Raw genomic sequence first — 24,912 nt, 5'->3', positions numbered from 1 at the left:
ATGGGTTTAATTTGTGGCCTTTTGTATTGTTTAACACTTTTGTGCCACTTCCTGTCTGCCAGGTATTGTTACAAGTACTTGAGATATATTGATTTATTTAACTGTCATAATAATCCTCTGAGAAAGGCACTATTTATGACTGTTGCCTTTCTTGAGAGAACTGAGGTCCAGACAGATTAAGTAACTTGCTAAACTTCAAGTCCAGGCAGTCTTGCTCATGTTATTAACCAGTACACTCTGCCAACTTGCTTGTTTTTCCTTCTTCCTATAAGAATCTTATATCAAGGGTGGGTACCTATATGCCAATTACCTACAGATAATGGAAGAGTAAAAACAGATTCTTCCCCTTTCATAAATGTGAGTGAGGCAAGAGGTTTCACTCCAGCCTTAGGAAGCCCCCTCGCAACTGGATGTTACAGCTGCTACACCCTAGGTATTTTCCCTCCTCGTTTCTAGAATCTTCATTCTTCTCTCTCTTCTCCACTCCCTGGACCCTTTGGACTTTGTTTTCATCTCTCACAGCCCCATCCTTTCTCCTGTTTCTACACTGATCCAGTCTGTTTCCAGAGTTCAATAAAGGTACTTTTAAAAGATGAAACTGTTTTCACATCTATCTCAAATCTCTTCAATGTCACTGCTTTATTTTGTGGATGAAAAGCCAAATAATTCAGCCTAAGAGATGAAACACTTCATGTTCCTGCCCAGTTCATTATCTTGCTCCATACTTGCACACAGTAGGTGGCCTTCTTCTTCCACATGTACCCTTTATTTGAGCCATATTGAGCTGAGCTGTTTCCCGTTCTATCCCAGCTGCCATTTCCCTTCGGCGATTCCCTTCCCTCCACCTCCTTCCTTGAACTGTCATCAACAATCTTCACCAGATAATTCTAACGCAGCCTCCAAAACCCAGCTCAAGCATCATTTTTTCTTCATCCCAAGACTGATCCAATGGCCTCTTTTCTATGCTTGTGTCTGTACAAAGGCATTTCTGTGCTAAGCCCTTAGCAATACAGTGCAGGCTCCATCTCCACACGCCACCCAGACACCAGGGCTCCCTGCTGTGGTGTGCAGATGGTGGCATTAGCATCACGTGGACGCTCATTCGATATGCAATTCCCCAGGCCCCACCCAAATCGGCATTTCTAGGAGTAGAGGCCCGCAATCGTGATCCTGTGTGCTATGAGCTGAGCAGCAGCATACTGGGCCATACTACACCGAAAAGCACACACTACACCTTTCTTACTGGTCTCTGGATCCCTAGCAGTCTTACGGCATGGAGTAAAGCAAAGAATCAACGCGTACACATTGGGTTAATCTCTTGAATGATTCAGACCATATGCCCCTCCCCCAGAGCTAAATTATCCAGGAAACACTAAATATTCTTCAGTTCATTAATGTCTCCAAATATTCTCAGAATTGGAATTTTTCTTTAATTTAGAATTGGCTAAGACTCAAGCATAACGCTTGTTTCAGCACTATAAGGAGTACTGCAATAATTTAGAATCTAGCGGTGGTTAAGAAAAGCACAAAATGAAAATTCCGTAAGATGCATAGAATGTCTCTCAAAAGTACATTTCTATGTATTCTGTTACACAGTAGAAACTGATGTCCTCTGCTTCAGGCTTTGAAAGATTATTTGCAGTTTCTTTAAATAGGAATTTTCTTTGAATGTATTTTGAACATAAGTAGTTTAGGGAGGAAAATGCAAATTGCACAGCAACAGCAAAGACTGCTACGTATCAAAATATTATCTCATAGACTTTTGGGGTTCTCACATCAATGCTCCATGTTGCTCATAAACATTTTAACACTTCAAGTTAGAATCAACGAGAGCACCCGAGTGACTTATTTTAGAAATATTTCAGGCTAACTTAATGACTTAATTTAAAAAAAACAACTCACTCCTAGCAAACTGATATAAAAGAGATAGACTATTAAGTATAAACTATTTACCCATCTTCAAGACAAAAGCATGCCTTAATTTTGAAGTAATTTTATGTACCGTTGTTACTCGAAGCAAAAGGACATCGTTCCTGAAGTCTAACACAGTTCCTCCTCCGCAGCACTTAGGCTGGTTACCACCAAGAACAGCTTAAACAAGAGGTCAGTAGGAACAGACTAATGTTGCATTCAGTCCTAGTAGTTTAACAGGAAAGTTTAATTATTTCCTGAACACAGATTTATTGAAAATACAGATTTGACAAAATAAAGAGAGGATGTTTCAACTACGTATCTTGAGTTTAGGGCCTTTTTTTAGATAGCAGATTATGAAATGGCAGCATCTGCTATGAAAACTGCTATCCAATGGATATTTAGGTAAATAGTCAAATAGAAAATGATTATAGAGACAGCAAGGGTCTAAATAGGAATTAAACCTTCCCCACTCTCTCCCTCAAGAAAAGGCTCAGGAGAGGAAACAAGAGGTGAGATGCCCAAGTTGGGAGATGCACCCAAGGATTCTTCAGAGGTGGGTCTGCAGCTGCTGGTGTCTTACACTGGTGTGTGACCATGTGGGGGGGGGGGGGGCGGTCAACCTTTCATTATCTTCGTCTCTTCCTCACAGTTATTCTCATCTCATTTACCTGCCAATGTCTCGGTTGAGAATCTCTTGTCACTAGTGCTTATGTTGGCTAAAGAAATGAGAAAATTCTAGTTTTGAAAATTTTCCCCAGTTTCTGTTTTGTGAGATGACATATTCTAAAAGTGGAGGCCAACCGGAACTGTTGAGCAAAGCTGGTCAGTAAACACAAACTACTCAGAAAGAAAGGGTCGAAGTCATCCTTCTACTGAAGACTATCGGAGGCAGGCAGGCCCTATGCTAACACTCAGGGTAACCACAGGTTTTCAGGGCCACTTGCTCTTGTTTTGGTCTCTACGTTTAATACTGAGTTTCGTTCGCCAGGAATGCTTTTCTTCTTTCTTTTTTCCCCATCCCCAGAAGTTTAAGTCCGTGATTTTAGGGGAGAAAGTGTTATTTCAAGGACACGCTGGTCCTGAGTACCAATAAAGGAGGAAGTTAATTGGCAATTGTCTTGGGATTTTGAAAACAAACATATATGGATTAAGTTTAATAGCAACAAAGAGGTAATTGCTAAGATTTTCCTGGATTAAAGATCTTTGCAATTCAGGTTGTATCTGTAATTAAGCTGATGAGAACATACACTTCCAGTTCCCTTATTCTTTGAGATAATTCCAAAAATACTTTGAGCAGGTATGGTAACATAAACTTAAGTGGTAAAGTGGTTAAGCAACTACATAAGATTTCGTAATAAATTCTAGTATGAAAGCAACAGAATGCTACAGAGAAATAATTTATGTACATCTGTATATAATTATGTATAAATGTGTGTGTATTAATGTACGTGAAATGGGGAAATAGAAATCTAGTTGAGCATATCAAAATTATATTCAAAATTCTCCTATGACATTTATTTTTTTTAATTCCTAGACTTCAGCTGTTACAAACTAGCAGGAACAAGCAGTACTGGTTACATCTAAAGCTAGGTGTAATTCAGCATAGTCCCCTCAGTACAGCGAGATTCACAGACAACTGAGCAACTACAGCACGAGAAAGCCAACCACAAATTCTGTAAGGGGAATATAAACACATCCACTGACTCCCTCTCATTAACTTAAGAGTCGGGCTTTGAACAGTGCAATTGATTAATATATTCATTGTTCTCTCAAGCTTTTGCCTCAAATTTTTACTTCTTTAGGGATCAGAGATTTCTGAATGCTTAGCAAACAAATGCTCCTGCAAAACCATCTCTGTAAAATGTAGTGGCACCAAAAGTGCCAGAATGAAATTTTTCACTATTTCAAGAGACCTAAAAAAAATGCTAAGAAAAACAAATATATGAATCAGTTTCATTTTATTTGCATTTAACATTATACACATTCATGTGTCTAACAAGATCTGCACTGTTACATTAAAAATACAGTACAATAACATTCAACATGAGGTACTTCATATTTATATATTTTCCTTCATAAATAATGCTGTAAGCTACTAAATTCAAGCACTCTGATGCACAAGTGGCTAGTGTCTTGAATTAGCCAAGCTTATTTCAACACCTTAAAAAAATGAAAGACAGTTCAGTGCAATAATTATGTAGAAATGAGACAATTTACTTAAATACTATATTAAGATATGCTTAAAGAATGTTACATTAGAACTGCTAGCCTAGTTCCCCTTTATCCCCAGTATGAATGACGACAAAGACTGCCAGAAACATTGGGAAAAGCATCTACAGAGTATTTTGTTTAACAGAGTTGTGTTTATATACTAGAGTTGCCTGCCTTGTCAGAACAATAGTTTCTACTTTTAAAAGTTACAAAATATTACCAAAAAATAAATAATAAATAAAGCAAGCACATTGGCCTTCATTCCATGTTATTGAAATGCAGAAGGGGAGAATAGGATTTAAAACAGTTTTCAAATTTAACCCACAGCTCTCAGCACCAGCCTATCAGGTGGCAAAAAAAATGTGTCTTTTTTCTTTAATAGTAATTAACATAAAATTAGGTTCTTCTACACCCAGTGCACAGGATGTCACGTGGCTTTCACCCAGCAGGTCCCTAGCCAAGGGGAGGTCAGCTGGCTAACAGGAGCATGGACAGTGAGCGTTACTGAGTGAACCATCTCCACTCTAAGGTTGTCACACCCACCTCACAATCTGATATGATGAAGCTAGTGCTAAATAAAGTTTCTTCTCCTCTGGCTTAAAAATGAGTGCCTTCTAATCAGGTACACAGCCTACCAATTTGCATGGCAGCTATGAATTCCTGAAATGTTTAATCATAATTTAAAAACAAAATCATCTGTAGAAGTATTTTTTAAATTGAAAATGTACCCTTATTTCATAGATACACTGCCAAAACTATCTGTCATTTTCTAATATGAAATAATTGTTAGGCAATTTTGGAAAGTTGTCCTGGGAGTACTTATTTATAATCACCAGTAACAGCTTTTGATAATTTATGCTAACAGACAGAGGTAATGGCAAAGATGATTAAAACATTCCCCATAATCCAGTGTTCTCCTCCACCAGGGAAGCTGGCCAAAAAGCAACAAGCCCTTGTCCATAGGGGACACAGTAGCACAGAAACACAGTGAATGTAAGGGCAGTCACTCACTGGGGCCTTGCTGGGGCCAGCAGGGGGAACATTTCTGTCCCACCTCTCACTGGCCAGGAAGGGAGGAGACAATTCCTGAGTTGGCAAGCATACTTGCGTGCACATGGGTGCCCACGCACACAGACCCACCCCAGGACTAACCCCTGGCTCCAGACAAGCCAGCTTCAGGCTTACAGAGCAGGAGAAGGAGGCGGCCAGGGACCACACTCTGGGTGGCGAGTGAAGCCATCTCAGGATCACACTGAGCAGAAAAGCTGCCCAGGAACACATGGATACTTCAACTGGAAGTAAACACACTGGACGCTACCAGGGACACCGGCACTCAACCATCACAAGCCATCACTAAAGGAGAATTTTTTGATAAGCTTCTCCCTCCTTTGTTTACATTATCCACAGGCAAGTAGGGAGCTGGATGTGATGCTGATGCAGTGAATATCAGGTGTAATCAGGTGTATTGCTCCAGGTCACTTTAAAAAACCCTGCAGGTTTATACTGGCACTTTAAGATGGCCAGAGGCCAGATTCTAGCAGTCCAGGAACAAGACAGAATTATAATTAACTAAGATAGTAGGTGACCAAAGTAGAATAGGTAAAGTATATTTTCAAAAAGATCAATGAATAAAGGTATCTTATTATATAACGTAGAGTGCTACAAAACTAATTGTTTTTCCATTCATCTAGAGAATTGTTTGGTCCTCTTTTCATAAAAAACAAGAAGGGAACAGGAATTCTATACAGGATGATTTATAAAAACAAGCAAATGGTGGGGATCAGAAGCTAACCAGGGAGAAACGAGTTTGACTTTCTCAAACTGTGCATTTTATTGTGCCATCAATTAATCCATTTATAGTATGGGACATTTTTAGGTTTCCTTTATGAACTGTTTCAAGTTTAAACTAATACACCTAAAATTTTTCCTAATGACAACAGAATTTTATAATTTAGTTACTTTTTAAAAAAGTGTCTGTACTGCAGTATTTTTGTCTTCTAAATACAAACCTCCTGTAGCAGAAGTCATGGCCTAAACAAACATCCAATTTCTTATTTTCCTACTTTGTACCAATACTCTGGAGTATTTAATATTTAACAATCTTATGAATTTAGGATTTAAGAAAATGCCATGCCCAGAAGTAAAATATTTAAAAGGAAATAGAGCTAAACACAACTACTGTCTCCTCTCTAAATTATTATTTAATAGAAAGCAAAACCTTCAAAATTGTACACTAGGTTTATCTGTTGTTGGTTTTTCTTTTGAGGGGAGGAGTTCTGTTTAAAAATAACTCTTGTCATTATTAGACTATTTTTATTTGTCAAAATAAAGCCCTAACAGAAATTTGAGGTGATCCAAAAAAAATTTTTCAAGAGGGACAAACTGGGAGGTCAATGAAGCAGTTAGAAAAGAGCACAAATTCTCCCCAGCTGTAGAGACGGACGCAATTCTAAAAACCACAGAGCCCTAATAAGAACTTGGCTCTTTTAAGCATATAGTTAAAAGCTGAATGCTGCATTTTTGCCTGCACATAATTAAAAGGTTGAAAGAAATCAGAAAACTGCCTACAGCTTCATTCATTACAAATTACCTGCGCTGATCACATATCTGCAGATGAGCTAAGCATCAAGCAAGTAGGAACCAGATGTGCACTTCAGAGCTCACACTGCTTCAGGAAGTGATTTCAAGCATAGAATATAAGTTCGGGAATCTGCCCTCCCTGTACCCCAGTGCCATTGGTGCTATCCGAGGAACACTGAAACTGGACGGTCACTTTGCCACACTGAACCTCCGTCATGCCTTCCTGTCCAAAGTAGCTGAGTTCATTGCCATCCAGTATCACACTGGCTGTGTAGAAAGTGTCTGGCTCTATCTGCACCGGATACTCAAACCACACGGGGAAGGTACTGCTGGAGCCATCTGAGAAGTACTTGCTCAAGTTCTGCCCCAGGACAACCCCCTGACGTTTGAGTTCGATCTTGGCGCTGTACTCCGCAGAGCCACAGCTGGAGCCGTACAGCCCAAACCCAGCGATGAACACTCTCTTATCCACTGCAAACTGAATGCTGTCACAGCGGCCCCGATAGCGCCACTGGTTGCTCCGATAGGCACACGACTGGAAACGGTGACAGCGCTGAGGCACAAGGCCCTTGCGGGCTTTACTGACAAACTGCAGCTCTGGCTTTTTGGCTGCAGTGTACCAGAGGAAGATGTCATTGGTCTCATTGAGAGTCAGAACTCCAGACTGGGCAGCGCCATTTGCAAAATCATCCAGGGCCATCGTAGGTATGCGGATCAAGTAAAGTGCCTTTCCGAGGACCTTGCGTTTATTTTCAATGCTCAGAGCTAGATCTTGCCTCTGGCATTCTACTTCAGCCCAGTTGAGAGCTGCCTCAAAAACAACAATTTCTTTGGCATTCAGTGTTTCCCTGCGGAGGATACTTTCTAGTGTCTGGAAGTCGATATCACAGAATCCCTCAGACTTAAGAGCTAACTCAGCCTGGGCGTCGATCACCTCCCAGCAACGCTGGGTCAGGTCTGGCTCCTCGAACAAGCAGCTCTGGGAGAGGAGCACGCAGGCGTTCTTGGCACTCAGGCTGGTCTCCAGGAAATTAACGCAGGCTCTGGCGAGGTGAGGAACAATGTACTTTTTGGCAGCATAAAGAGTAGCCAGCACTGTGTCAGCAGCCAAGTCAATTTCATCACAATAGATGTATCTGAAAGAAAATGCACAGCATGTAAATGGAATTTTCACAAAATGAGTGTGTCCAGCAAGAAAAGACGCAACTACTTTCAAGCTAGTTCCAAAAAAAGAAAATAAAAAATCATGTTAGGTGACAATTGTTACAAAAATAATAGGGATTAAAAAACATTTGAAAGATGCTCATAAATTAATGTTTCAACTCAGTAGTTAAGTTTGTATAACTAAAGACATTAACTTTGTGCTGTTATTCTAGCCTCTATGTTATAAACTGAATTTAATATCATTTCAAAAGAATAAAAGACACTAGAATGACATATCAGAGATGGTTAATACTAAGGGAAAAATCTCAAAATTCTAGTACATGTACTATTTTATATTTAATGAAAAAAACATAACTCCCCTATGTTTAGAAGCAATATAAATATATACGTTTTACTTCAAAATTTTTTCTGTAGATTCAGATAGAATCAAATGTTTTTAATACTATGTTAGCAATGATTACATCTTGATAGTTTTAACTAAGTGTGACCTGGATTTCTCCTAAACACAAAATAAAACCTGAGATTAAACAAGATATTTTTCAAGTAGTTCCAGGTTCAGTGGGTTATCAAATACAGACTTCAGCACTATCTTCCAGTTACCTTTACACAGAATCCAATACAGGCTTTGTGGTTGGTTTCAAAAAAATAAAAAACAAAAAAAAACTAATTCTTTCTTTTCCCCCTACACATTCCTTCCACCTTCAGAATTAAAGAATATATTATTTCTAGATATATATAATTAGAAAGTAAGAAAGCCTCAATATGTACTATTTCTGTGATTCTGTAAAGCCTCCCTATGTCAAGAGATAAAACACTTCTTGGTGTTTTGGGGGACAGTGCAGGCTCTCAGAATGATATGTAAAGGCAGAAATCATCTGCTTCTTTTACAGTGCTATGGTTCACCAAGTAAGTCAGCGAAAACTACATATGGGTGAAAAATATGCTGATTAACACTTCATTTTTAAATCTTTCTAGTGAAGGTATTTAGCTACTTGCCCATGAAGTTTTCCTTTAGTTATAATATTTCAACTTAGTGAAATACACACAACAAGAAATTAGCAGTGGCTTCTGTAAGAAAGTAAAATGCATATGCAAACACAAAATGACTGCAATAAGAAAATGTCCACAATCATAAATGGAACTGGCAGTTTTGCTCCCAGGAAGATCTTTATCTTCTCAGACTGGCAATACCTCTTGACAAAACAGGCTGCAACTTAGAGATGCTCTAACCAGAGATCCAGGACACTGGGGAGGATTCTGAAGCATAGAGAGTGCTATTTCTTATCCTGGAACTATTAACTAAGCAGTCTTATCTTTTTCTTGACAACCCCTATCCAGGAATACTGGCTACTCACCCACCATGCACGGAAGGGTGAGGTGGAGAAAACCTGGCCTGCACTGTCCTTGGGACAATGCAGCACTGATCAACTATGGCACAACAGCAAATGGCACTTTACCACTTCTCTGATTTTTACCTCTTTACGTGGATGGCATGTCTAATTTTAAAGAGCTATATCAACATACAGTCTAAGTAATACATTTATGAGAAAAGATGCTTGTCAAATGATCAATCAAATGACTTAGGTGAAATGTATTAATAACTCCATGATTCTTACATTTCCTAATCATGTATATACCTGGAATGACACAACACTCTACTCAACTGCAGTGAAGTCAAAATGCTGAACTAGCATTAGCATTCCCCTCTGCAAAAGATAACATCAAATATACAAAGCTGGCACGAATGGGGAAAACATTTAAAAAGTCTTACAGGTAAAATTGGTTCTTTTATTTATATCTCTAAAAGATTACAAAGGCCATGAAGTATTGGTTGGCTAAAAAGTGGTAGATTGATTAGTTTACATTTTGTACTTCACACATTCTCTTGCCTTTAATTTCCCTATCTTCCACTGTAAGAGTTTAGTCAGCAGCAGTTAGATTTCAAAACTACAATAAAAATAAATAATTTGCTCTAGAACTGTAGCAGTGAAAGGCTTGGCCTCCCTGACTCCATCTTGTTGAAGCCTGCTTTGTTCCCATGGCCTCTAGGTTAATAGCGTCTGCTTAGTCTTGCATACAGACATGCTAATCATCAGAGGCATTCTGCTGGTGGCCTGAGTTTTACAAACACAGCCCCTTGCCAGACACTGCCTCTCCTGAGGAGATAAAGGAGGTATATGCAAAAATAATGTTTACCACAGATTTGAAGGAACCTAATTTCATGACTGGACTCACACCAACTGAAGTCAACAGACTAAGAACAAATAAGTTTCACAATCTTTCTCAAACCCCTACTGGTGCCCAGATGTCTACAGTCATCAATCACCTCTCACCTCTCCTGTTTCCCTCTGCCCTAGACATAAAAGAAGCCCTAATTCTGCACCTTCTTAGGATGGTTCTTTAGGACAGTAGGCTACAATCTTCGTGGCTTCCTGAGTGAAGTTCCTTTTCCTGCCCCAACTCCTTATCACTCAACTCACTGGCTGTCATGCAGTGAGCTTGGATTTGGTTATAGAATTAACCATACTCCTTATTCTTCTGTAGGCAGCAGATGATACACAGCAACCTTTTAAGCACTTACAGGATTACTATCCAATTTGACCCACTGAATATTTTTTTTCCAACAAAGGTTATATTTACTCCAGTGAACCGAAATTCCTGCAGCAGCTGATAACCTTGAACTCTGATATAACTAAGTGTGCTAGAGTAAGTATTTAACAAAAATTATATAAATATGGTTTAGAAGAATCACTGGATTTTTACTAACATGGTAGACTATTCCTGCCTAGTACCAGTACATGTGATGAAATGGATCCTATTTACCTCGTTAACATGTAGTGGACTCTCAAAGAGCCATGAGGTACAAAACTATTTTTTAAAAATACGTACCTGATAGCTTTATATTGCTATATCACTAATTAAAAGTTATTGGTACACACACATATAAAACCTATAGAAAACAACCCACACCTCTCAAAAATGTCTCCTCCACTATCAAATGCAAATGCTTCTTATCCTTGAGAAAGAGTATCTAATTTTATGTAAGAGTATGTGTATAGGTGTGCGTGGGTGTGTGTATGTGTGCAAGCATGCAAAAATCAGATTATTTCAACAGATAGTAAGTTTTACATTTGCTGGTAGGGAACAGTAACTCCTAAAAAACTTAAGATATCTCTTAACTGGTGGTATTTGAACAAGGTATATATTTCAAGAACTGTGAAACAGAACTACAATTTGTCTTTAAAGAGTTTTTCATGCATGATGCTTTCAGAGAGGATGTCCTCTATTAGATAACGCCTATGCCAGAAGTTATTTTTCTTGAGTCTAAGTTGTTAAAAATCAAATCAGAAGCCACTTGCCCCCAAATCCCATGCCAAAGTGTCATGACAAATGACTGCATCATTCCACATGCTTTCCACTGAATGGTGCACAGTTTTCTCCAAAAGAGGCAAGCAGCACCCTCTCTCTTCATCGGTCTCCCTTTTCTGTTACACAGAACTTACATTTAACTGGGAAACCAGCAGTGTACAAACACAGCTTAAACAAACTCGTGCCAAACATACAAATGATGCTTACTTCAGCATAGCGAGAAAAGCAGCAGGTTCGACATCTGGTATACGGATTTCATCTTTGTCCTCAGCAAGTTCTCCGTAAAACATAGCATGGAACACAGAGCTCCCAACAGCTAAAACATACTGTGGAGAAAGGGAATCATGCTCTAAATGGAAGCATTTTCAGCAAATCAATCTAGAAAAACAACTCTAAGCAATCATGTCTGGTGGACACAGAACACCTAAGCCTGTTTTTTGGTCACAGTGAAGGTACAGTGTATCTTGCTGTGATAGTGTAAGATAGATGTTCATGCAAATCAGTCTCTATGCTGCTAATTACCTAAGGCTTTAACAGATTAATACATAAGTTCTTTCATTACAAAACAAATAAATTAAAAGAAAAACTTATTTAACTGATTTCTAGGGAGAGAGTGAACATACGACTTTCCTAACCTGCCACAACAAGTCCCCATGACTGGAGAGTTAAAAGGGCATGTTTTTGTGTGAGATATAAAGCCGGATAAAAGGAACAAAGAAAAAAATTAAGCATGGCCAAAGCCCTTTGGAGAGGCTCAGCTTTCACAGGGACCTGGTGAAACATGCACTGCCTGACATCAGCAAGCTGCCCACCCCAAATTCCAGGCTTACGGAGAGGGTCCCTCTCTGTAAATCTCAGAACTAAACCGGTAACACGGCTGTTGCTTACTTTGTGTCCTGGCAACCGCTGAGTCCCACCTGGTGGCCCAACCACAAAATGTACATCTGCCATCAAATCATTATTGAACATCACCGCATTTCTATAAACAGAGGCAATTCATTAATTCACAGCAGCCAGCATTTTAAATACCCCCTCCCACATATACAGAACCCACAAAAGATTCTTAAGCTAGGCAACAGTTTCATAACTTCAGGGTAAAACTACAAATAAAGGTTCCAACTAAACAACTGTGTTTGTAATCATTGCAAGCATATGGGGAGTAACTAAAGTTAAAAAAAAAAAGTTATCCAAACTTTTCATCAGACTAAGGATAAATAAAAGCCTTCTATCTTCTATGGCCCCTAGACATAACCCTGTCACTTAAACGTTACAGCTTGCAAAAACATTTTTATCTAAGAGGAAAACAGCTGTACTGTTTTGGAAAAGGCACAAGGCAGTTTTCCATTACCAATAAAGCTGCTGGGAAAAGAGGAAACAGAGATTTATGTTAAAATACAGTATGGGCTGTGCAAAAGCAGAAACTTCAACACAGGAAAACTTTTAAAGTAAACATGCTGGCCTGGCACTTACCTTTCTCTGATGGTAGGATAAAGACCCTGCCAATTCGGGGCTGGAATCAGGTTATTGTTACTGAGATTCTGTTGGTGGTACTGCTGGACAGTGGTGCTGCTGGAGTTTGCTGGTTTTTTGCGGGGAAATATGTCAGCAGCCATCTTTTTCTTCTTTTTAGTCTTTAAGGTAATTATTTCATAACAAACTGGAGGCAACTTGCTGATGCTGCTGCTGCTGCTGCTGCTGCTGCTACTGCTGGTATTTGTTTTCTTCGAGCTTTTCTTGGATCTGTTCTTTACCGTCTCTGGAAGCATCAAGAAGAAGGTGAGACATTTCATGTTCTTTTCCTTGTCATCTACCATGAGTCTCTTTAGAGCTAGATATCCCAAGTTGGTACGAACATCAAGGAAAAAAGGCTGGCACAAGCTGATATGTTAACAGAAACCAACAAGCTGATATTTTGCTTCTTTTCTCAGTCAGGCAAGGTGACCTTTTCACTATGTTGAATAGTAACTGGCTTTAAGTTTTATCCAGTACTGGGTCTGTTAAATACATGCCCACCATGATTCCTGTTTCTCTTACTTCCTCATGAAAATAACCCAGTTTCCAGGATCACCTGAAAATGCTACAGAGAGCTAAGATGACAGGCAGAGAGCTGTAGCACTTGTTTTCTGAATTAGGTTAGCAAGATGTGCTGGAGCCGTGCGAGTGTGTTCAGCCGGCTGAAGTTGTGTGGTGAATGGATCAGAGAGTAGGTATTACAGCCCTGCAGATGGAGTCAGACAGCCAGTGCTTGGAGCCAATAGCTGAAGTCACCAATCACGATTGGACCAAGCAAAACAGTGACACCTATTGTAACATGCACAGTTCTGATATTAAAGGAACAGCAAGCAGTTGCATTCTCTTGCCTACTGTATTATTATATATTTAAATAAGATAAACCACCTATGAAATGCATTTGAAAACAGGAAGAGTTCATGTTCACAGATTTCTCTTCAGTAGATGTATATTTTTATTTCCTTCATTAAATAGGGAAGATCAATTAATAAAGGGTAGGAACTGATGTCTACTTTATATTACTAGTAAAATCTTTATCCCAGCAGCATTTAGTTTCAAATCCTTCAAACAATATCCTCCATTCACCAGCTATGAGGAACTATTAATAATAAAACCATCCTAAACAAAACACATTTATCACAGCTTAATGGAAAAAATTTTATTTTCTTTTTTCAGCCTCTCTGAATATAAGTTATAATCTAGTGCAAAATAAGAGATGAGGTCATGTATTTATTTTACCTCCCAATGTTTTCTAGCCCCTATAATGATTTTTGACAGGAGTCCAGATCACAAAATACTGTTAAGAAGACTAAGATTATACCAGTACACTTAACTGCACTTGAAGCATAGACAAATAATAGATGTAAAAATAAGATTTAAGTGATACAAATCTAAATCTGGTAATCAGTGTTTAAAGGTTGTAATTCACTAAAAATACATAAAATGCAGCTTTGTTCAGGATTTCAAAATACAATCAAAATATTATGGCTACATTTAGCCTTGTAATAATTTTAAAGAATATAATCCACAATTTCTAACACAAAACCAATAACAAGGCTATTCAACTGATAAATGTTCTGATGCTGCCTAGTTAAAAAGCAAACAGGTTCTCTCTGCTTTGAATCAGAAGACTATAAACTACTCCATAGTTTTTATAGACAAGAATGCTCCAACAACTTCTAGCTTCAGTGAATTAACAAAAAACAAAAACACCTGCTGTAGGTTCCACACATGCTTATTATTTCCTAAAGAGGGACCAACGAGGCCACGTAATCTCCTCCCTCCCCGTCTGCTCCCAGTGGGGCAGCCCCTCCCGCCCTTCCTGGCCACAGCCCTGCTTGCTGCACAACACGCATGTGAGTAAGGAGTTCACGACGAGTGCGGGCTCCACAAATGGGAGCTTCAATTGTTATTACACCTGATAAACTAACAAAGATAACACACCAGAAATCAAACTTTAGATCCCTAGAACCCTAGAGCATTAAATGACCCAAGGAACATCTTTATTGTCATTGTTATTTTTAAAACTGTTTGCCAAGCCACTGCAACACAGACTGTGTGTAAGAGAACTACGATCTTTAGCAGTTTATCCATCCCCATTTTACACGGACCCTAAAAAGCTGCTCATTTATTACAATTATCATGTTTTCAATCGATAGGGCTACCTACCACACACATACATATATGCACACTTCCAAGTCATCTTCATACACATCTTAACACACAATATGTGTGTGTTTGTGTGTGTGAGAGAGAAACCAAAAATTAGTTTTTAAAAGCACAAGGTAAAAGGCATGAAAAAGAAACCAGTAAGTTTCTATTTGAGCTAATGTTCAGGATATGATTTAAAAAACAAACAAAAAAAAAAAATCAAAGGATTTCTCTCCTGCTCAACTGCTACTAAATTTTTTGACCACCACCCTCCCAGGAAAGCCACCACAACAGGGAAGACAGGAGTCCATTAGAATGGAATGGGAAGTGAGCTGCTCTGAGGCAGACACACTGGTAATTGTCCATACAAAATAGAAAGAGCATAAAAAGACAAGAACTTCGGAGGCTGTGGTTTCTACCCCTCTTGCACTTAGTTTAACACTCCATCCTAGGAAAGCCTCCAACCAACGCTGCTCCGACACAAGTAAAACAAAATGTGCATGCAACCAGGTAAGGAAGAAAATGACATATTTTAGAAAATGTTCTTTCTGAAATTAAAGGTTTCAGTTATTTGGGAAATTAAGTTTTGTGGAAAAGCCCAAATCTACGAGTTAAAGAAGGAAGTAGTGCTAGATCTGAATCGCCTAGAACAGTGCTGCAGAAAGAGGCATATTATGGAGGTAGGAACTGGTGAGCGTGGTCATTTATAAAGAGCCGGTCTTGACTACAAAATGTAATCCGATTCAAAAATAAGGATGACATTGGAATTTTTGTAGCCAACTTGAAAAGCATGAAAATAGTGATGAAATCGAAACAATGGAAAACTTATGGAAGCTACCTCTTCTCACCAAGGTTCTTGCTGCTGAGAGTACGGCCCAAGGAGCAGGCAGCAGGAGCACTGTCGTGTGAACCTGTTAGAAACCCAGAATCTCAGGCAGATTCTGGATCACAATCTGCACTGTAACAAGACAGTGTTACCTCTATGTAACCCGTATGACATTCAAGTTTAAGAAAACCTTATACAGATAACTAAGGAACATTGCAGGGTCTACCCAATTATTCAGTATCAACCTCTGGCATCATACTATGCATCAATTATCAAGCAAATGGAGAAATAATTTAACATGGTTTGAACTGAAACTTGACAACCTTTACATCTTGTAAAATTCTTCTGATTAAGTGCCAAATGTAAAAAATCAGGTGTGTAAACAGCCAACTAACTGAAAGGCCCCTGAACATTTTTCAATTCTCTGGGGAAAAGTTCAGGCCCAGATTATTTTAAAGGACAATGACAGAGATGATTTTAGTGGGGAAAATAAAGAATTAAAAAATGCCAAATGTGAAACAGATAAACTATTTAATATTTAAAAACAATCTACTTCATAATTTTTTAAAGATTTTATTTTATTTTTTTGAGACAGAGGGGAAAGGAGGAAGAAAGAGAGGGAAAGAAGCATCAATGTTGCCTCTCGCATGTCTCCTACTGGGGACCTGGCCCACAAACCAGGCATGTGCCCTGACTGGGAATCAAACCAATAACCTTTTGGTTTGCAGGCCCTCGCTCAATCCACTGAGCTATACTAGCCAGGGATACTTCACAATTTTATTTCAAAAAATTATTGCTGTGGAAAAAGCAAAACTGGCAATCAAATAATATGATTCAGCCCTGGCTCAGCGACTGAAGTTTAAACTATGTATTGAGGGGTGGGAATCTTGAACAAATCACTTGTCTTTTAAGTGCCTCAGTTTCCTCAGCTACTAAATGAATAGGTTCACTAAGAATAGATGAGCGTTTCTCAAAGTTTACCCTCAATCCACAGCAAGAAATGCATTTTATTTTAGCCTTGGCTGGTTTAGCTCAGTGGATTGAGCATGGGCCTGTGAAGCTGGTTTGATTCCCAGTCAGGGCACATGCCTGGGTTGCAGGCCAGGTCCCCAGTAGGGGACACATAAGAGGGAGCGACACATTGATGTTTCTCTCCCACTTCCTCCTTCCCTTCCCCTCTCTCTATAAATAAATAAAATATTTTAATGCCTTTTATATTCAGACTTGATACTAAGGCAGAGACACACAAATATACAAACGGAAAGACAATTCGCAAAATTGGCTCAACATGTTATCATACACTCTGATATTTCTATTCCATTCTTTTTCCTTTTCTTTTTAATGTTAGTCTTGGTTCACTCCATTGATTTCCTGGGCACAGTACAGCCTAACAATGGTCTACATTATTTCTAAAGGTTTTTAAGGTTTAACATTCCAGGGTCTTTTCCTATTCGGAATTTGGACTGGGGGAACCAGATGACGGGTAAGGTAAGACTGCATCAACTTAATGAAGCACATGAATCCCTTCAAACTTCAGGAAGAGTACAGGCCTTAGCTGACATCTGTCTTCCACAGTAATCCATGGCCCAGAACACAGTAAGATGTTATAAAAACACCTAAGATGGATTTGTATATACAAATAATCGTGTCACTTTATTCTCCTCTTTCATATCTATAAATCTATCTCATTAAACACAAATTATGGCTTCTTCTCCCTCTCCTTGAAATTAAATATAAAGAGTTAAAACCCCATTTACTAAATCTGTAACCCAGAAACACCACCCACTGGACTCAAGAGTAATAAAGGATACAGCCCTGTATCTAGTCTCAAATTTCACCTCTAAAATTTCTTTCCACCTAACATTTTTTCACTTATTTCTATGCCTTCTGAAATTTAAAGCTGTTGAGAAACATGGTTAATCTGCTCCATCAATCTTTTATAAGAATATTTTCCAAATACAGCATGCTGATCATGCAATGTATTAAGTGTTGGGCACACAGTGGTGCACAAGATTAGGAACCAAGTTTAAAGGGTTTTAGCTAATAAAATGTATCAGAGTATTTTTATAACTGTCAGGAAGTTCAATCACCTTTATATCTCTTTTCATTCAATTCCCAATGATAACAAAATTATCAATTTAAACGCTCTGAATCATCCTCTTCATGGAAGTTTGCCAGACATCCCACCTTTATTTAGTAGAGCCTTGTATGTTCAGTCTGGGAACTTGAATGAGGTTTGGAACTAAAAGGGACTCTGGAAGTCATTTAATGCAACTCTGCCCCACAGATAAGGTAACTGGGTATCCAAACAATTAAAGAGATTTGTGAAAAATCCACAGTTAAGTAGTGGGGCGATGACTGGACTAGAATGCAGATTTCCTCACTGCTTGCCCAATTTTGTCTGTTCTACTCACTCTAACGTTCACCGACAGTAATTATCCTGCATCGTTATGTGATGCTTTATCTTTGTATTTTTATTCTACTTTAAAATAAAAATGTATGTGCAAAAATGTACAGACACGAAAACCATGAACAGGCATACTCTGTACCCTGCAGTGGCACCCCACAGGAAGAATGCTAGAATGACACTTTCTGGAAAGAAATGGAGGGGAACTATAACAAGAAGGACCACGAAAGCATAGTAGCCATGAGCAAGCTTCTCAAAAACAGAAGAGGCTCTCCAGATAAAATGAAAGTTTGAAAACCAGCCATTCACAGTTAACAGCAACAAATCCTGTGTTGACAATACTGGCAACTCTTGTTTAACCTGTTCTGACTCTGGACTCTGTCTGGACTTGTGTTTGGTTTACTACAAGACACTACAGCTACATCAGTGAGGTTTACTGAGGTTTAAACAAGGTGGTATGGACTAAAGAAATGAGCTTTCACTCCCACAAATTATTAATAGAACATAAAAAAGGAGAGCAATCTAACCCAATAAGTCATGATGAAATAATGTTTTGTTTTTGCTTCTTTAGTGCTTTAATACTGCGTGAAAGTTATGCTTCTGATTTGGATGGTAAAAAAGATAAGCGACAAAATTCTGGCAGTCCCTAAAGATCGAAGCAGCTGCTGGAAAACAGACTATATGCTTTCTAAATTTGGAAATAAATATGGAGTCAAGCACTGGCAGCATGGAATAGTGAAAAAAGCAAGAACCAATAACAAGTTACTTCATTTTCTTATCTGTCAAATGGGGTAATTACACCCAGTCCATCCCTCTCATGTTTATTGTGGAGGTGAGATTACATGTCTGTGAACGCACTTTGATAAAAGCTTAAAACACTGTGCAAAGGTAAGCTTTCACTATTAGCAACGACTGTACACAATGCAGGAAACATTTGTGATAAAATTTTCCAAAGCATAAACAACCCAAAGATTAATCTGGGTCCCAGCCTTGTAATCTTCCAGGCTTCATAGCTACAGACATTTCACCCCATTTGCAGGCTTGCTCCAGCCCCACTTAAGGGCCAAAGAGGTCCCAGGTAGCTTGGATTTGGCAGGTAAAGTTCCATAATCAAGATTCATATTGTACACAGGCGCAGATGCCCTGCTGTACCCACCTCCTCAGAGAGCCTGGATCTAGCCACCCAGCGATGTCTACACCAGCAACTCAATTTGGCTCCTCTCAACAATGACCCAGTTTGAATTCTAGCACCAAGGGTAGTGATAACGAAGACAAGCATTTGGCCAAAGCATACCTGAGAGTGGATACTCATGGATAGTTTCACTTAGTCATTTCTTTTTCACCACACAGAGCTGAAGTTAGCCTTGAACTGTACTTTACATTTTGGAGAAAAATGCCCAAAGGTAGAATGTGACAATTATTTAAAAGCAGGAAAGATTTTTTAAAAATTCCATATAGCATTTAACATGATATTTTAAAAATACTTTATTTATTTTTAGAGAGAGGAGGAGGGAGTAAGAGAGGGAGGGAAACATCAATGGGCTGCCTCCTACAGGCCGCCAACTGAGGACCTGACTTGCAAGCCAGGCATATGTCCTGATTGGGAATTGAACCAGCAACCTTCAGATTCGCAGGCTGATGTTCAATCCACTGAGCCACACCAGCCAGAGCTTAACATAATATTTGATATTTCTGTGTGTGTCTGTGTGTACCTAGTTTGGAATACTAAAGGACTTTTCTAAATCCCAAATCATTCTCTATCACATGTTAAATGAGGTTATCCTAAAAGAAAATATATAAAATTTGTCACATGTGAACCTTTAATGACAGATATTTAAAGGAATGCTACCATGAATTCTTTTGTAGAGTTTAAGATAGTTTGATAAACAAGGTCATCAATGGCAAATTTTTACTCATATTAAGTTTCCTAATGTGTAAGTGTTGACTACATAATCTCTTATCTTTTCCAGTTCTAGATTTCTAGGATTGAAGAACCTGTACACAATGTTCAGCAGAAATAAGTATTTATTTAAAATGGTTTTGTTTACATTTATTTTATTTTATTTTATTTATTTTTAGACAGAGGGAGAGAAACATCAATGTGTGGTTGTCCCTTTGTGCACCCCCTGCTGGGGACCTGGCCCGCAACTCAGGCATGTGTCCTGACAGGGAATGGAACCAGTGACCCTTCGGTTTGCAGACAGCCACACCACCCAAGGCTAAAGTAGTTTTCTTTACATTTAAATACTGTGATTATGACCACTACCCAACTAAAATTCTACGTGTATATATGTGCCATTTTAAAACATAGGTGAAATTGGGTTGTCTCTTAAAATTGATGGCATCTCATGAGTATAGCTATTAGGCTTTTATCCTTTTTTGTTGGTATATAAAATATGACATGTCTTACAACTGATGGCACCTCACAATCAGTAAAATTGATGTAATTCAAGAGATAGAAAGAACTCTCTTCTTTAGGTTGGTTAATTACTCCTCAAACCAGGCAAGATGATGGCTCAGAATTCTAATAGAATTACATTAGAAAAACTGAGCCTTCATCAAGTAGTCATTTGATAAAGTATGCAATCACAATGCTTAAGACTGCTACCACGACAACCAATGATATAATAGAAAATCTAGATGAAAATTCCAAAACAAGAATTTCCTCTGCCAGGACTAGTAACAGTTTCAGCAGTAGTACAATGCATTTCTATATTTTCTCATGGCTCACAACTATACATGCACATAAAACTGATTAATGGAAGCCTATTAACTCTCTGGGTAATACTTGCTAAAGATATTTTATCCATCAATCCATCAATATATTAACTTATAACAACATTAAACATAGGTTAAACTTGGAATAAATGACTCTTTAGAAATTATTGTTTTCAACCAAATAGAATCTATATTAATGTTAGTTTAAGAGGGAGAAATCAATGATTATTCTATGTATGACTTTCTCCTATGTACCTGAAAATAATTTAAAGTAAAATCAGGCCCCAGGAGGTCTCTTCTGAGAAAGCAGGGAGACTGTTCTGATCTAATAGGAGACGTTAATCTTATTGGAAATGCTAGAACAGAACGACTTTGTCCAACATCTGCTGTGGCTTTCTCCAGGTGGTTTGTTGGCTTGAGTTGATAAGAAGGAAATAATGTGTTTTAGTCAAAGAAATTTTTTTCATAGATGTTTTTTACTTTGGCTGAAGATATATATTTTTGTGATATTAGCAGTGTGATAACTAAAAACATTTCCACAATCAGATCATTAAAATCCAAAGCTCCTCTTCACTTACATACTTGACAATGTACTGCTTTATTTGAGGAAGTCGTCATTTTCCAATGAGTATATGAAATGGGAAGAAAAAAGTCCAGACAGCCCTCAGATCACCAGATATTCTGTATCAATCCTGATTATTAATGGAGTGTCACAGACCATTTTCCCCAACATACACAGTTCCTAGTGAGAAAGCTCTACAAGATTAAAAAGAACAGATTCCTACGTACAAGTCATCTAAATGTGTGTTGTTTTCTTAGTTGCGCCTTAGAAATAAATACTGCTCTCCTGTCATTTAATTCATTACTGCACCCTCCCAAACACTTGAAGTTATGACACAAATTGTTTCAGATTCAAAATTTTTATCAACTGTAGAACAAAATAGGTTGAAAAAAGGCAAAGTATGGAACAAAAAACTTTCATCTCTTATTTTAGCAAAACCACATAGAAAAAGATCAGTTATCAATTTTGGAATTTGACCATCATTATACACGCACAAAAGGGCCTCAATTAATTACTATTTAATGAAATGCCTTCCTTCATTTTTATAAATAGTTATTTTAAGCAAACAATAGAAGATCTAAAAATAAGAGATCTGCAACAGTGAGAAAAATTGTGCTGTAGGAAAATACCAACACACGAAGTTACAGGGTACCTGTATGCCCAATTTCTAACACCTTTTTCTGGAGAACTACCAAATGAAAATGAAAAGGCACATGCATTTATTTCTAAACCGAGTCACAGAAATATTGCCTAACAAAAAATTCAACTAGAATTAAAAGCCTGTGACAGAGGTTTATTATAGAAACCAGCTTCTGGCAAAAACTCAAAAGTAAAATCTGTTCTAAATCCAAACTTTAAAATATGTTTTATGCTACCTTTAATTAGCTTTAAAGTACACAATTCCCCATGACTGTTGTGAACGACACATTATAAAGGCACAACTGTCCTATAAATGTTGGCATAACCTTAACTATATCGACACCAAGTAACATTCAGAGACTGCCTCCATTTGCTACAGAAAATAATTTGGCGCTGATAAAGTACTCCCTTGTTGCTTCCATCTCTCATGCTGGTGTAATCAAAATAAAATTTGAGGGGTTTCTGCATTTAATTTCAATGCTTATGTCAGAACTAAGAAAATAAGGTATTTCAAACAAAAAATCAATTCTTTCTTTTACGATTTAATTATTTTTAGAGAGAGGGGAAGTGAGGGAGACAGAGAGGGGAAGAAACACATGTGAAAGATGTGATTGGCTGATTCTTGCATGCCCTCAACTGGGAACCCAGTCTGCAACCCAGGCACGTGCCCTGACTGGAGTCAAACCTGGAGACCTTTTGGTTTGCAGGAAGGAGCTCAATCCACTGAGCCACACCAGCCAGGGATCAATTCTAATAATATATTCAGTAAGTCTTTTATTTATTTTTTAATTAAGAGCTACTATATAAGTTGGTCAGGACTTGAATTGCCCATATGTACAGAATAAAATAATTTAATTGCTCATAATATAATGTTAAAATAAGTCTCACTTAGAAAATGAAGAGAATTCATGGAAATAAGTTCTTAAATTTGAGTTTCCCCAAACTCTGCATCACATAATAACAGTTATACAGTATTTACATGTGCATGCACTTAACTCTAATGAGCAGAATAAAAGCATTCAAGTCAAAATGTATCTTTAAAAAGTGGCAACTCAATCATTAGCACTTAAAAGAAAAAACACAGAGAAGCAACCATTTCACCGTTGTCATGAGCTACATGGACTCATACAAGACCCACTGTAATGAGGATGGGTAGAACAAGGCTAGAACAGTCTCTGAAAATGGTGATCAAAATATATAAGCATTTTTGCCCTAGCTGGTGTAGCTCAGTGGATTGAGCGTGGGCCTGTGAACCACACAATCGCGGTTCCATTCCCAGTCAGGGCACATGCCTGGGTTGCAGGCCAGTTCCCAGCAGGGGATACAAGAGAGGCAACCATACATTGATATTTCTCTCCCTCTCTCCTTCCCTTCCCCTCTAAAGATAAATAAATAAAGTCTTAAAAAATTTAAAAAATAAGCATTTTTAATAGCCAGCAGTAAGGACGCTGTAATCCACCAAAAAAAATCATACAGGAGACCTGGTTCATGTCAGTATTTCTTAAGTTAACATTCTCTGATAAAATTTAAAATAGTACAACAAAAAAAGGAAATGAAAAGCGGTATTTAGTAAGAGGCATGTGGCCAAGTCTTTACCAACTACTACTCTATACTGCTCTTCCTGAAGGGATTACCATGTTAAGCTAGGATGGGTCTCTCCTGAGCCTTCGGTTCTGTTAGAATCTAGCAGAAGTAAGCCAGGATTGCAGACCGAGCATCTACCCAGAAAGAGAAGAAATTCTGCTTCACCTTTCTCAGGGAGAAGACACATTGTTCGCAGTGCATTTTAGATCTCCATGATCTGGCTGTAAGCTCTTTGATTTTGTCCTCTTCATTCACTCAAAATGCAAACAACACTAGAGTTTGACCCTTGAACACAGGTTTGAAAAATGTGGGTCTACTTATATGCAGATTTTTTCAACAACTACTGCATATCACTCTCTCTTCCTCATGATTTTCTTAATGTTATCTTTTCTCCAGCTTAATTTATTGTAAGAATACAGTATATACAGTATATTTAACATACACATGTTATCTGACTGTAATTGGTAAGGCTCCCAGTCAGTAGTAGTTAAGGTTTGGGGGATTCAAAGGTGATATGCAGATTTTCAGTTCTGCAGGGGGGCTGATGCCCAACCTCCTCTTGTTCAAGGGTCAACTGTATTCCAGTACTGTAAATGAGCCCACTGCTTCCTGCCATTCTCACTGCCCTTTTTTCCTTACAACCCTACCTATCAGAAGTCTACGAATCCTTCCAAGGCTTCCAAGGACACCTTAAGGAAGGTTTCCTGGACTTCCAGACTTCCTGCAGCACGTTCTCACATTTTACTGTGCCTTATGTTGTCTCATTAGACCGAGCTCTGTGAGGGTTGCTTCTCCAAATCTCCCAACAAGAACTAACAGTACCACACCCACATCTGGCTTTCAATCCGTAAGTAATGGGAAGTATCAAATCCAACACGCCCAAATTCATCTAGAACCCTAGATTGTATTTGTGGAGTGCAACTGGTCCTGAGCTGAAATGGTCTGTAATTGAAGTCTACAATATTTCTAGCTATCTGAGATACAGGTCTATACAAGGTACTGTGCAGTGGTCTAGGCATTTGTTAAATGTGTCTTGAGGCTCTTCCTAAACATGTCTAAACACAAATGTGGTTTTGTAATGCTGTACTCAACCGGCAGCTAGGCCAACTGAAAACACTAAAGCTAGACTTAGAGCAAGCCTCCACATGTAGTCAAAGCAAGGCTTTGCTTCATCAGAAGTCTAAATTTTAATATGTTCACATATTCAAAGAGAAGTGTGGGTAAAACAGGAGCAAGGTTCCATTACCAGGACAAAGCTGCCTTTATCAACTTGTCTCA

At 38.4% G+C, this 24,912-nt stretch overlaps 1 protein-coding gene across 2 annotated transcripts in view; it reads right to left on the bottom strand.

Moving 5' to 3' along the window:
* Positions 1-3,853: 3,853 nt before the first annotated feature.
* The window catches only part of BTBD3 (BTB domain containing 3), a 37,264-nt gene continuing 16,205 nt past the window's right edge, over positions 3,854-24,912 (bottom strand). Inside the window, exons 2-5 of one of the 2 annotated variants that reach the window (XM_037060717.1) lie at positions 12,709-12,994; positions 12,127-12,217; positions 11,446-11,564; positions 3,854-7,841 (exon numbers count right to left, since the gene is read on the bottom strand). In XM_037060717.1, the coding sequence (XP_036916612.1) occupies positions 6,809-7,841; positions 11,446-11,564; positions 12,127-12,217; positions 12,709-12,851 (1,386 nt within the window). In that variant the 5' untranslated portion in view covers positions 12,852-12,994 and the 3' untranslated portion in view covers positions 3,854-6,808. Of the gene's footprint in view, positions 7,842-11,445; positions 11,565-12,126; positions 12,218-12,708; positions 13,875-24,912 lie in introns of those variants that run through there. The other variant, XM_037060716.1, reaches the window with a different exon arrangement.

The sequence above is a fragment of the Sturnira hondurensis genome, unplaced genomic scaffold (assembly GCF_014824575.4).
Source record: "Sturnira hondurensis isolate 20B ecotype Veracruz unplaced genomic scaffold, ASM1482457v3 Scaffold0012467, whole genome shotgun sequence".
NCBI classification, from domain to species: Eukaryota; Metazoa; Chordata; class Mammalia; order Chiroptera; family Phyllostomidae; genus Sturnira; species Sturnira hondurensis.
This window is presented reverse-complemented; position numbering and strand designations above follow the sequence as displayed.